The 12,163-nt window shown below is 36.3% G+C and overlaps 2 protein-coding genes across 2 annotated transcripts; one reads left to right on the plus strand and one right to left on the minus strand.

Moving 5' to 3' along the window:
* Positions 1 to 6,665: 6,665 nt before the first annotated feature.
* Positions 6,666 to 7,416, plus strand: LOC129307674 (uncharacterized). The gene has a single exon (XM_054948531.1). The coding sequence runs from the start codon at positions 6,833 to 6,835 to the stop codon at positions 7,289 to 7,291; it is 459 nt and encodes a 152-aa protein (XP_054804506.1). The 5' UTR covers positions 6,666 to 6,832; the 3' UTR covers positions 7,292 to 7,416.
* A 463-nt stretch (positions 7,417 to 7,879) lies between these two features.
* LOC129307675 (uncharacterized) lies at positions 7,880 to 8,491 on the minus strand. Its single transcript, XM_054948532.1, has one exon. It carries the CDS (start codon positions 8,434 to 8,436, stop codon positions 8,110 to 8,112), a length of 327 nt encoding a protein of 108 aa, XP_054804507.1. The 5' UTR covers positions 8,437 to 8,491; the 3' UTR covers positions 7,880 to 8,109.
* Between the last annotated feature and the right edge of the window lie 3,672 nt (positions 8,492 to 12,163).

Genomic DNA, 12,163 nt, shown 5'->3' on the forward strand with positions numbered 1-12,163 from the left:
AACATTAAATGATTAAAAAAATTAAAAAATATATATATATATAAATTAGTATTTTTTTGAATAGTTTGATTTTTAAAAATCAGATCTTATTTTTAATTTGATTGTTGATCCAAAACAGCCTAACTTAGCCTAACCCTTTAAATAATTTTTTTATATTAATTGAGTTAAAATTCAAATCCGTTGATAGTTTGATCATTTAGTTCAATTTAATTTTTTAATCATTGCGTTTTGGTCAGTGGCACCGATGTTTTGCGGACCACAAAGGACAAAATAATGAGACTAACAAACAAGGGTGGTCCATTGTATGTGGGTTAAACAAGAGATCTCCCAGTTGCTTTGAAGCCTGTGCCCAAATTTACACTTTAGTCACTGGCCACCATTGAGATTGTGGAAAAAGAGCACAACCAAACACAAATGATTACCCTCTAAAATCAGCTTTTCCTTCATCTTTGAGCGTAACATGTGAATCTTATAGATAGAGCCTGCCCTGCAATTAGCAGGCACCTTCCCAACACCAAACCAAAGTCAAACTTAAAGCCAAGCTTTTCATCATTAATAAGGAAACCTCAAAGCAAAAGGACAAAAGGAAAAGGCTACCAAACCATTTTGTCTTTCAAGCAATTAATTATAGTTTGATATGAGTCTCAAAGCCTTCAACAAAACCAGTTCTTTCGAGCTGGTTGGAGTTTGCAGTGCAAATCAAGTACAGTACATTTTGCTTCAACTGTTTGCAAGAGTCAACCACAGCATGATGGTTTATCAGTGAAACATCCAATCATCTACAACAGCTAACTTAGCCCCCTCAGGTTCACATCGGAAAGATTTAAGGAGGATTTAATTATATAAGCGAGTGCACTGCAGATCTTAATAAATTAATTTTTTAGGAAGAGAGTCTGATAATTTTGAGTTTGAAAATGTCAAAATGGAAGAAAAAATTTAAAAAATAAAGTGAGAGGAAAGAAAATTAAAGAAGCGTGCAAAATCTTTAAACTGAAGAAGTCTTTTTCTCACTGATTTTCGTTCTCATGCATTCACTCACACATATGACATGTGCATGAGATCCATCTCACATGGCTTGCAGAATCGTCGCTCATTTCTGAAAATCTGAGTTACAGACGCAAGCATGCTTACCGGCAGAGAGATATATATATATATATATATATGAAGATGAACACTATGAGAACAACATGAAAGTCTTGATTACCGGATCTTTATTACGTTTAAACGCCTAGAGTACCTAGAGACTACTCGGAATATTATTGATAGAACAGATAGCACATGAAAAGAATTAACAAGAACAAATGGTAGACTAGATCTATCACAACGCACGAACTGTTATTGCAATAAGATCAGTAGTAGCATGATCATATCATTAACTATTCAGAGCTATAACATAGCTGCCTATTCGTCACTCATCTGCAAAATTAAACCCAATAACAAGCATATGGCAGGGCAACCCTGCTTTGCAGACTCGGACCAGAAATGATAAACGAAAGTACAAGGAAGAAGATGAAGAAAGGATGATTCGGACCAGGAGTGCTTAATTCCCCATGGATGCAGGAGGCCGTAGCTTCCATTTCATTGATGTTATTGGCTCAAAGCATGGAGCTCTAGATTCAGGTGATGTCGTCGGTTGCAATCAAGTCTTCCCATTTCATGAAAGTCAGAGATGAACAATATATACTGCCTCTGCTTCTGTCTGACTGGAAACTGATGAATCTGGGAGGCCAAGGAAGATGGTGAGAGAGGATATACATGTTTGTACTTTAACAACCTCGTGTAAAGAGAGAGAGAGAGAGAGAGAGAGAGAGAGAGAGAGAGAGAGACAGAGCTACATATATGGTTGATAGCACAAGCTATAGACAGATAGATTTGTAAGAGCATATATATATATATATATGTTAGTCACAGATTGTGTGATAAAAGTGGGTATGTGGGGTACTGAAATATTGCGATGCACGCATACTGTTGAGGGGGCCGATCTTATATTCCCGCATGCAAACGTTTTCTCTTTAATGTACAGAGCAGGCACGCTTCCACAAGCAGAAAAAGAAAAGCAGGAAAGGGATGGATACACAATTAGACAGCGAGAGAGTTAAAAGGTTAATTAATTTCTTGTTATTGTTCTTTCTTTGGTTGGCAAAACGTAGTTAAAAGGGTCATTTGTTGTCTAATCAAGGCGCTTCAAGTCTTTGCCTTGCCTTTCCTTTTTCATCTTCTGGCCACTTGTGCCCTTGATTCCAATATTTTACATTTTCTTGCATATTACGTGTCTGGAGAGTGGGAAACTCTTTATTTAAGTGTCTGTACTCTTCAAACTTTATATATTTCTAATCTACTTTTTAATTATTAAATGTAAGATTTTTTTTTTTAATATTTCTTCCTCTATTATTCTGTCTTCTTCTTTTCAAGGATTTGTATTTTCTGAGTCTCAAAAAATTTAAGTCTATAATTATCATTCTCTTTTTTTTAATCTCTAATTTTTTGTCTTTATCTTTTATTTCTTCCTATTCTTTTTGCCTATTTTTTGTTTTCTGTGTTTTTTGTGTGTCTTGTGCGGAATAGTTCTTGATATCATCACAAACTCTTTATCCAAATATTGTAAGTCAAATGGTTAGATATTTCTCACCTCTTAAATATTCCTAATCTATATTTTAATTACTGTATATGAGACTTCTTTTTTCAAACAAAGAAAGAAAAAAGAAATGAATATTGAATGGTGTAAATATAAAATGTGGCCATTTTAGACATGGCCACGTTATGTTTTCTCATTCTCTTATCAAAATTCTCCAACCCATTTGCTTGTAGGAAGTGGGGCACGCATCAGCAGTGACCTTCGCCTTACTGTTTTTGCATATAAGAAATAAGGATATGAAATCTCTTTATGGAAGAGAATGATGTCTTTGCACATGTATAGAAATGAGTGAGGTGAGACCACACACACATGTTCAGTCATTTTTTTTTTTTGACTGAAACACATGTTCAGTCATTTAAATCTGGTTTTTACTAATGGTAATGAATCTGATGTAGACAGATACTAACCAACCGACATGGTCCTATATATATATATATATAGATAATATGCCAATTATATGCGCATAATATTATACTGTCTCCCTTGCTAGTTTGATCCATAAGAATCAAAGAAGGCCTTTAAATTAATGATGGCATCAACTTGTGGCTGGTTGAATGAGAAGTTGAAGTAGAATCTACATGAGCATATAGACCTATGCATTATAATATTACACGTGAGCCATGATGAACACTCCAAGTTTAGTATCTGATTACAATTAGATCTATGGAACAGAAGATTATGAGAAATATAACTATCCTTTTGAATTTTTGTTTGAAGAAGAAAAAAAAACTTGGGTGGAATGTATCTAAGAGGTGGCCTAGGGAGAGGACCACTGGCAGTAAAGTGTCATTATACTATCTTTGTTTTTTGGTCATCACAAAGTGCCGTTTATGTAAAAATGAGCTTTATATATGTTCACAAGGACCACCGTTACCAATCACATGTTGCGTAGCGTGGGTGATACCGAAAGTCTCTTTTCTTTTCTTTTTTTAACCAGAGGTGATACTGAAAGTCTGAAACTGAAATATTTCACTGCAATTCATCTAGTAATGGGAGAAAAATGGAACCTTTAAAATTTGCCTGGAAAAGTAGCCCACAATCGCAGGCCAATTTTTTTTTTTCCGGCTGTGGCAACCAAAATTTGGCGTTAAAGACAATTCTGTTGCCTCCGACATTCAAACTCCTGACTGTATCCTTTGACTCACTCTCTAACCACAAACAGCACAAAGCATGGAATCTAAAGTCAACGCAAATAATTAAAGGAAGGATAATTTATCAGGCAGAGATTTATCTATATAACACACATTAGAATTTAGAGAGGCCTCTAGGACTCGTGAAACACTGAAATTTATGCAAACACTACCCATCTAGTTGCAAAAGTTAGGATAAGATAAAACTCTTTGGTCTAAAACCAGAGGCCAGGGAGTGATGGCGTCGATTTGCAGACCAAAACAAAGGTCCAAATAGTTTTCCATTGAGATAAAGGAAGTAAATTGACTTGCAGCACCTCAAGCAGGTTCCTTACAAAGAAAACAAATGACGTATGGTATTGGCTTCCAACTTCCAAGTTCATAGTGAAAATTCATTCAACTTGTATTTTAGTTGCTGACCATGCGGTATTTTATCTTTGGAATGCAAAGATCACAATGAAATCGTGCATGAATAATAACAAAATTAGTTTAAATCAACTTATAACAAGCCTTCGCATCTCGGAGGTGAACCATAATAGATTATAGCATCAAACTCGTCTTACTTAGCTTGGTGAGTTAACCAATTGAAAAAAATGTTTGCTTATCCAAAGACATGGTTGATCGTAACAGTCTAATTACACAAAATGAGCTCTTTGATAGTCTTAATGTGTCTAATTGGGGGGTGATCATCAGGGTGCACATTTCGAATGAGTGAGATTGCTTTCATGGAGTGGTAGTGGATGTTGACGGTGCAACACTGGTGTCAATTGTAAAAGTGCAAAGAGGAAAATCAATGAAAGAGAGAAAAATTCACAAGTTAAGGTATTCGTTTTGAAAAATTCATTTACTAAATAAAAAAATGTACATTAACTTTAGACCACCTGATAGACATTGGTATGTTCATTTTAATTTTATGCATAGGGAAGATAATAGGTTGGCTGACTATATGTCCAAGTTGGCCTGTCAAATGACTACAATTTATTCAATATCCCCCCTTTTAGCTAGTTTTGGAGTGTTTTATGTGTGTCTTTAGGTTAGCTGATCTTATTTCTTGTTTTGTACTGTGCCTTCTTTAAGTGATTAAATTTCCTGCTCCTATTAAAAAAAAAAAACTTAGACCACCTAGGATTGCTGGTATCTGAATGAAGTTAATACAGAAACCTGGTTATTTCCATTTCTGTTCTTTTCTTTTGGGTAGCATAAGCAAAAGAATTGGATAAACTATTATATATATTAAGCTTATTGCACCTAGATATGGTAATTACTAATTTCTTCTGGGCCAATATGCTTTCCATAGAACATGTCTTTCCGGTCACAGCGGAGCCATGCAAAGGCATGACAAAGAATGATTATTTATACTTTACAGCAGTCAAAATTACTAATTATGCATATTGTCTGCCACGCAAGACCATGGATATAGGCATACATGTAATTGCACAAATGCTGCCACAGTTTACTGGTTCGACGACCCAAAAAAAAAAAAGGATCATTAAAATTGAAGAGCAAACCCATAACAACCTTTGCTTGTGATCATATGTATATATTAAACTGCAAGCTCGCAAGAGCATAGTCAACAGTGCAGTGAAAGTTGATTTAGAACTTTACCCAGAACTTTTAGCCTAAAAAAGAAAGAGAGAACTTTTCCAAGAGCTAAAACAAACGCAGTATAAGTTAATTTAGAACTTTACTTAGAGTTAAAACTATTTAATAGTTGTTAAGATGCATCCAAGGGAAGAAGAAAAATAATAAGCTTCTAAAAGCCTTTCCCACACTCCAAAAAATTTTCTTTTGCATAAAAAATCTGTTCATTAAAGCCGAAGAGTTTGGGCATCAATGCTTAGCTTCTCGTGTGGTCCTTTCATCCTTACTGAGCCCATGAAGCAAAATTCAGGCAATTTTGATTTCCAAAAACAAAAGAAGACGACAATAAGTTCTGGGTAGCAAGATGATGTAGGAAGGCCAGTCCTGGATTAGAGACAGGTGATATTGCAATGGAATGAAGGTTGTCCCTAACCAATTACATTCACGTATAGTATACAAAGCATATAATCAATTGTAACTACTCTTTTGATTTTATTCATAAGTCACTTCTGACATGTTTTACCAGCATTAAGAAAAATTTTAAAACTAATTAATTTTATCTTAAAATTTAATAAGTTCTCAACTTTGTCCTTATTAAATATATACATTTCAATAACATATTTTTTTTTGTCCAACATTTAATGAAGGATAAAAAAAATTTATAATGAAAATTCAATGATGTGATTTATAAATAGGATAAAAAAAATTCTTTTCCGTTTACCTTATAAATAGGATAAGAGGAAGTAAGTCACAAGCCTTAATATTTTCTCATACATATCAATTTTGAAAAATAAAGAAACTAATTTGCGAAAGTGTACTTCAAATCAATAATTGCGATGGGTTAGGGGGTTCCAAGAGTCAATGCATTAGTTGTGTGACCTTTCAGATTGATAACATTTTTTACTTCCTGATATCAATAGGTTGATATTAGTAATGATCTTTTAGATTGTCAATGTCAGAAATTTACTCGTGATTCTCTGGAACGGAAAACTTAGGTATGTGATTTCTATAATTCAACCACAGAACAAATTTTGAATATTACTTTAGTTTCTGCATAATAATTCTGTCAATTATACCTTTAAACTTTTAATATTTTAATTCTAAATAAATTAATTTATTTATATTCAATTAAAAAAATGACCACACATTTTTAATATTTGCATGTATGATCTATAAATTGAATTTTTTTGAGCTAAATTAAGAATTATGCTCTGGCCCCAAAAAAGAAGAATTAGTGCATTGGCCCAAAAAAAAAAAAGAATTGAGCGTTACATCCACGTGAAGAGGGATTAAGATGGCACTGCATTATCAAGTGTAGAATTGCTCACTATGGCGCCTCTGAGTGGTGAGCATAACAAGAGTGAGGATAAGCAAGGCATCATGTTCCGTCGTCCGCGGCTTATCCCTTTCCTGAATTCTCATGAGGCCTAATTTTCTCGAAAGCAGCATGTCCCCATGAACATGATGCTTCCTCGTGGAATACGCCATGAAGAAAGACCCAGAGCTTGATCATTATCATCATCATCTGCAGCAGCAGCGAGACTTGGAAATCCTCAAAGCCGTCGCTCAGGCTTGGTACAGCCATTCCGGCAATTCTAGGCCCATCAGTGAATTCGACGCACGTCGTCGAAATTTCGAAGGCAAGCCTTCCAGATTTCACCCTCAAGCATTGACGACTAGATCTTCGACTATGGAGGAACTCAGCGTTGCTCCCGCCTGGGATTTCAATCAATCACTTTGGGACTCTTACGAGCTCGTCACTGTCTCCCGAAGGTTAGAGACAGCTTTAGGTTTAGATACTGATGACCCCTTTTCGGCTTCGAGTTTGAGTCGATTCCATAGGAGGCGTAGGCAGGAGAGTAAGAATAGCCTTAGGAATCTGTTCAATCAAATGTCTTCTCGGAGATTTAAGGACAAGGAAGTTCCGCGCGAAAATAACACTTGAAGTTTGATATCTGAAAATTCTTTTCCTTCTCTAGTTTGGACATTTCATAGAAGGAAACCGTGCTTTTTGTTAATTATTCTGGAAAAACCAGTGAAGAATTATAAAAATCTCTGGTCAATTTTTCATCGTATTGTACATTCAAAGTCTGCATATGTTACTCATGTTAGCAATGCCTGAGTTTTCCATTCTTACATCAACATGATAACTTTGCCAATCCAAATCCTCTGTTTTTAATTAATAGACGGTGACCATTTCTGCATATGGAAAGCCTTTTCAATTTGGTATTTGAAAATACTTTCACACGGGGGTGGTGACTTAATCTTGAAATTACCCGTAAATTGGTTCCATGGTAGCTCAAGAACCTACAGCTTGTCCAATGGGATATAGAACGGCAGCCTTTTCATTTGGTCAGATATGAAGTGTTAGAATTGAAACTCAATATGTACTAAATTATTTTTACTTCAGCTGTCATCTGTAGAACTTGATGCAAGATCAACACCTTATACGTAGTTGATGTTCATATAGATAGCTGAGAGTCCTGAAGACGAGTTTTGAATGGAATTATACATGCTGGATGGATGAAAGTCATTAAGATTATAAAGCTAGAGCACATATGCTTTCTTATTAATTAGTAATAGTAACAAGCCATATTTAGAAGAGTAGTGTGGGATACAACACCGGTGTAAGCTAGACAGGCAATTTATTGATATAAGCATCTATTTAGTAATGGGGATTGGTTTATTGATAACATAGGACCTGGCTAGCAAAAGCTAGTTGTAGTAGATAAGGCATGCATGTTGGTGTGGTGACTGGTGAGCCTAGTCCCTGTAGGTCTTCCACTTGTACAACTTGGTCCTCCTGGGGTTACCATATCGGTCAGCCTCGGCATCATATCGGTCAGCCTCCTCATAGACGACTTCAGTGTTGCCATAGTTGTCAGCTCGCTTATACTCTACAACCTCAACCCTCTCTCTTTCATTTGGGGGGTCGTGGTGGTGGTGGTGGTGAGGTCCCTCGTCTTCCTCGTAGACGACCGTCTTGTTGAAGGCCGCGTAGGCGTTTGGGTACCTGGGGACATCAGTGAGAACACTGGGAGTCCTGTGCACATGTGAAATGTGGTTGTGGTAGTCACGAGAGTTCAACATTTTTGCTATGCGATCGATCTCTATGAATCACAGAGCACAAGCCACGATTAAGAAGCTGCCAAGGCAGGGTGATACTTATAGGCAGGTATGAGCTGTGGGGTATTTAATTTGCTTAAGGTGTAATTGGATTTATTCTCCTCAAATGGATGGGATTGAGATTGAATCTAATTCCCTTGGGCTTTGGTCACTTTCACACAGTAGATTCCACCTGAAATCTGGAAAATGGTGGATTCCATTTTCACTGAGAGTGATGAACACAGGTAAGAGCAGCGGCGGTGATAAGGACGCAGAGAATAGAGGAGGGTACATTAGTTTGGGTCGCAGAAGTAACATGTTCCTCCACTGATGCCGACATCCCTTCAAAATTTATTCTTTCCGCAATTTGCATGTCATTTTCCACACAACTCATACTAACACCAAGTATTACGAATACATTAGATTTTCAAATCTCTGAAAAGTCTACATGTATGATCTCTAACTGTTATCCAAGTAAGAATAAGAATAATAATAATAATAATCTATAACTGTTAGTTATGAATAACCTCATATATGTCAATAGAGTTGTAAATAAGATCAGTGAGGCTTTTAAGAACTCAAACTCATAAATTTACATATTTTAAATTGATCATATCTTTTAAGTTAGGCCCTATTGACATGACTCAAGACTTGGCCTAGAAGACGTCAAATTTTTTTAATTTAAATTTCTAATTTTGCAAATACATAATTTAACAAATTGTTCCATTTCATATATTAATTTCAAGAATAAAATAAACCAAACAATTTCAATTATGCTATTTTGCTATATCAATAATCTTCAAAAAAAAATCAATAATTTCGACTAAATGAAGCTACAGAAATAGAGTAAGTTGAAGTGAGGTGACTGACGGATTAACAAACATAGTGAGTAATGATATCTACATATTAACTGAATAAATATTATATGGTCTTAAAGGCCAACCTTGGTTTGAGCTCAAATTTCTGTTTAACAAGCTTGTAAGGGTACGTCTAAAAATTCATTTACAAAAAATTAACATTTTTCCAAGGTCAGAAATTTAAAATGTTAGACTATACCGGTAGCTTGACGGCTTAGCTTGTATTGATGGCTCTAATATCATGTGAAATATGAGAATAACATGATGATATTTAGTGACAACCCATAGATTCTAAAATTGTAGCCATAGGATTAGCCTAGCATATGAGGTGGATAAGAGACAAACGAATCATTATCCGCAAAATGTGATTAAAGGGTTGCCACGGAATTTTGTTTTAAATCACAACCACGAAACACTTTTTTAATTGAAATTAAATTAAATTATCTTTGAGATTGGAATTATTTTCTGAATTTATTCTTACTTTTACTGGTTTATAACGAATAAACATTAACCCTTTAGAAAAGATCACATCAGTTCACATTTTACTCCTTCGAGAACCGATCTTATCAGTTGCCAAGGATCTAACAATATAAGACACATAACTTGCCACTTGCAAGTTAAACAAACTCCCCCTTTTTTTTAATAACATTAAATTTATATGAGTTGAGTCACATGTATACATATTTACAGGACTATATTTCAAGCCTATACTTATTTCTAGATTCAAATAACATTGATAAAACTTTAGTCATTAACCTTAGTCAATTCAATTGTATAATTTTAAAATGTAAATAACAATAAATCTTTAAGAAAATCCCGTTAGTTACATAAAAAATTTATTTAGAATTGCTCGTGATTGAACAATAAATATCAGGCGTGCCAGAGACGCTGGGTCTCAATAGATAACAAAAGGGGTCTTGAGTTTTCTTACCGCAGTTTGCTCGGATGTGAAAAGATAGTATGCTTTGGTAAAACAAGCGTGTAATTTAATTGAAGTGTTTGAAAATTACAGACTAAAAAATAAGAACTACAAAGGACTAGTAAATATAAATTATGCAAGTTTTGATCGAGTGTTGATTGAATTTCTCTATTTTTCTTCTTTCTATTTATAGTGTCTCATAACAGAAGCCTTTTCTTTGAAACTTAACACGTTCTACCGAAAAATCAAGAATCCCGCAAAACTTATGGCACGGTCTCTCCATTTTGATAAGCAGCCCATTTCACCGAACTACTTGGGCGTAGATTTTAGCATTACGTAGGATTATGTCTTTGTGCTAACGGTCTGATATTTGAAGCTGACAGGATTTCGACATGTTTATTTGTTGTGAACTTTATTGAGTTTTGAGGTCGGCCTCCTTTGTTTATATTGGGTTTGACATTTCGATTGCTCAACCCAACTAGTCTCGTGACCTATTTGAGTGACATTTCATATTTAGCCCAAACAATGCCCCCCGTGTGCCAATGGCTGGTAACATAAATCATGTGGCATGTTTGAAAAAAATATAAACGTCGCTTCATTTCTGAGCCCCCTTTGTCGATATAAACTTGTTTGCAGATTCTGGTTACTTTTCTTGCTTTCTTTGCCATTTCTTGAACTTTAAGTCTTCAGTCTGCTAAAATTTCTCCTACCCTAACTCTCAAATGGCTTCGTCTACTTTTGCTGTTTCTTCTACCGCAACACCCTCTTCTATTTTCGTTGGTAGTTTTCTGGATTCTCTGGTGACTATCCGGAACCTAGTAAACCCACTAGGCAGGCTCGTAATGGTATGTATTTCATGGTCTGAAAGACCCTTTTTTCCTTTAGACTGGTTTTCTATTCTCATAATCGTTCATTTCTTTTCAAGAGGGTTCGTTATTCCACGCATCACTAGCTTTTTGATAAGTTTCTCACTTCTCGTGTTTAGCCCTTCTATTTTATTGAAAAGTGCTCTAACTGTTCTTCCTTTTTGTCCAGCACTTTGCCTTGGAGTTTCCAAATCTCCAACAAAAGCGACATCGGGTATCTGACGATTTCTCCTGACCTGTCCGACGTCATCGCTCCCACGCAACTGAATCCATGGCCACTGACCTCTCTTTATAACCTGGTGTTGGCCCAGACGACCTCGACCTTCCCTAAGTCATCCTGCAGAAAACTCAAGAACTGACCCCAGTCTCCTTGTGCCTAGGTCAACTGGGTGAGGCATTTAAAGTCAGATCATACACCTCTGTGGAAGGAGATGGGTCTATACTACCTAATTTTGGCTGCCTCTAGCTGACATTGGCATCCCCGTAGACCTTCTCACATCCTTTCTTAGTGTCTGGGCTCCAAGCTACAATGCCTTTATCTTCGAGCTTAGCCAGATGTCCCTCACATTATAGGACGTCTTCATGTTCTTGAGGCTGCCCATCATCGGGGAGGAGAACTTCTACGCAATCCCCGAGAAGCACGACTCCTATACCACCATTTTTGCTGATTTGGAAAACAAGATCAGGGGCACGGGCTCCTATACAAAGATTATGGAGCTATTCTCCAAGAAGCCAGCCACTGAGCCCATCACTACCATAGAGCACCTGATCTTCATCTGGATCTTACTAAGCTAATGGATCTTGGCCCCGAGGGGAGGGAAGCTCGTGCAGCTACATCTAAGGATCGCCCAGTCCCTACTTTGCGACAATCAAATAGCCTTGGGGACTATGTTTCTATGCCGTCTCTATGACAGCATGAGGGAGTCGCTGATCAAGAAGCCCTTCAACAACTTTATTGGGCCCATCTGGTTTTTAAAGTTGTGAACAACAGCCTACTTTCCCAACCTTCAACGAGAGCCCTTCCCTGATGATAAGTGTTCAGCTGCTCCAGCATCGGGCGATAAGTGTTC

Source organism: Prosopis cineraria, unplaced genomic scaffold (genome assembly GCF_029017545.1).
Source record: "Prosopis cineraria cultivar Desert tree isolate PC_DT_omini unplaced genomic scaffold, ASM2901754v1 PC4, whole genome shotgun sequence".
Lineage (NCBI taxonomy): Eukaryota > Viridiplantae > Streptophyta > Magnoliopsida > Fabales > Fabaceae > Prosopis > Prosopis cineraria.

Excerpts from the sequence above, each read along its gene's own strand:
- LOC129307675 (XM_054948532.1), bottom strand. The coding sequence starts at position 8,436 with ATGTTGAACTCTCGTGACTACCACAACCACATTTCACATGTGCACAGG.
- LOC129307674 (XM_054948531.1), top strand. The coding sequence starts at position 6,833 with ATGAAGAAAGACCCAGAGCTTGATCATTATCATCATCATCTGCAGCAG.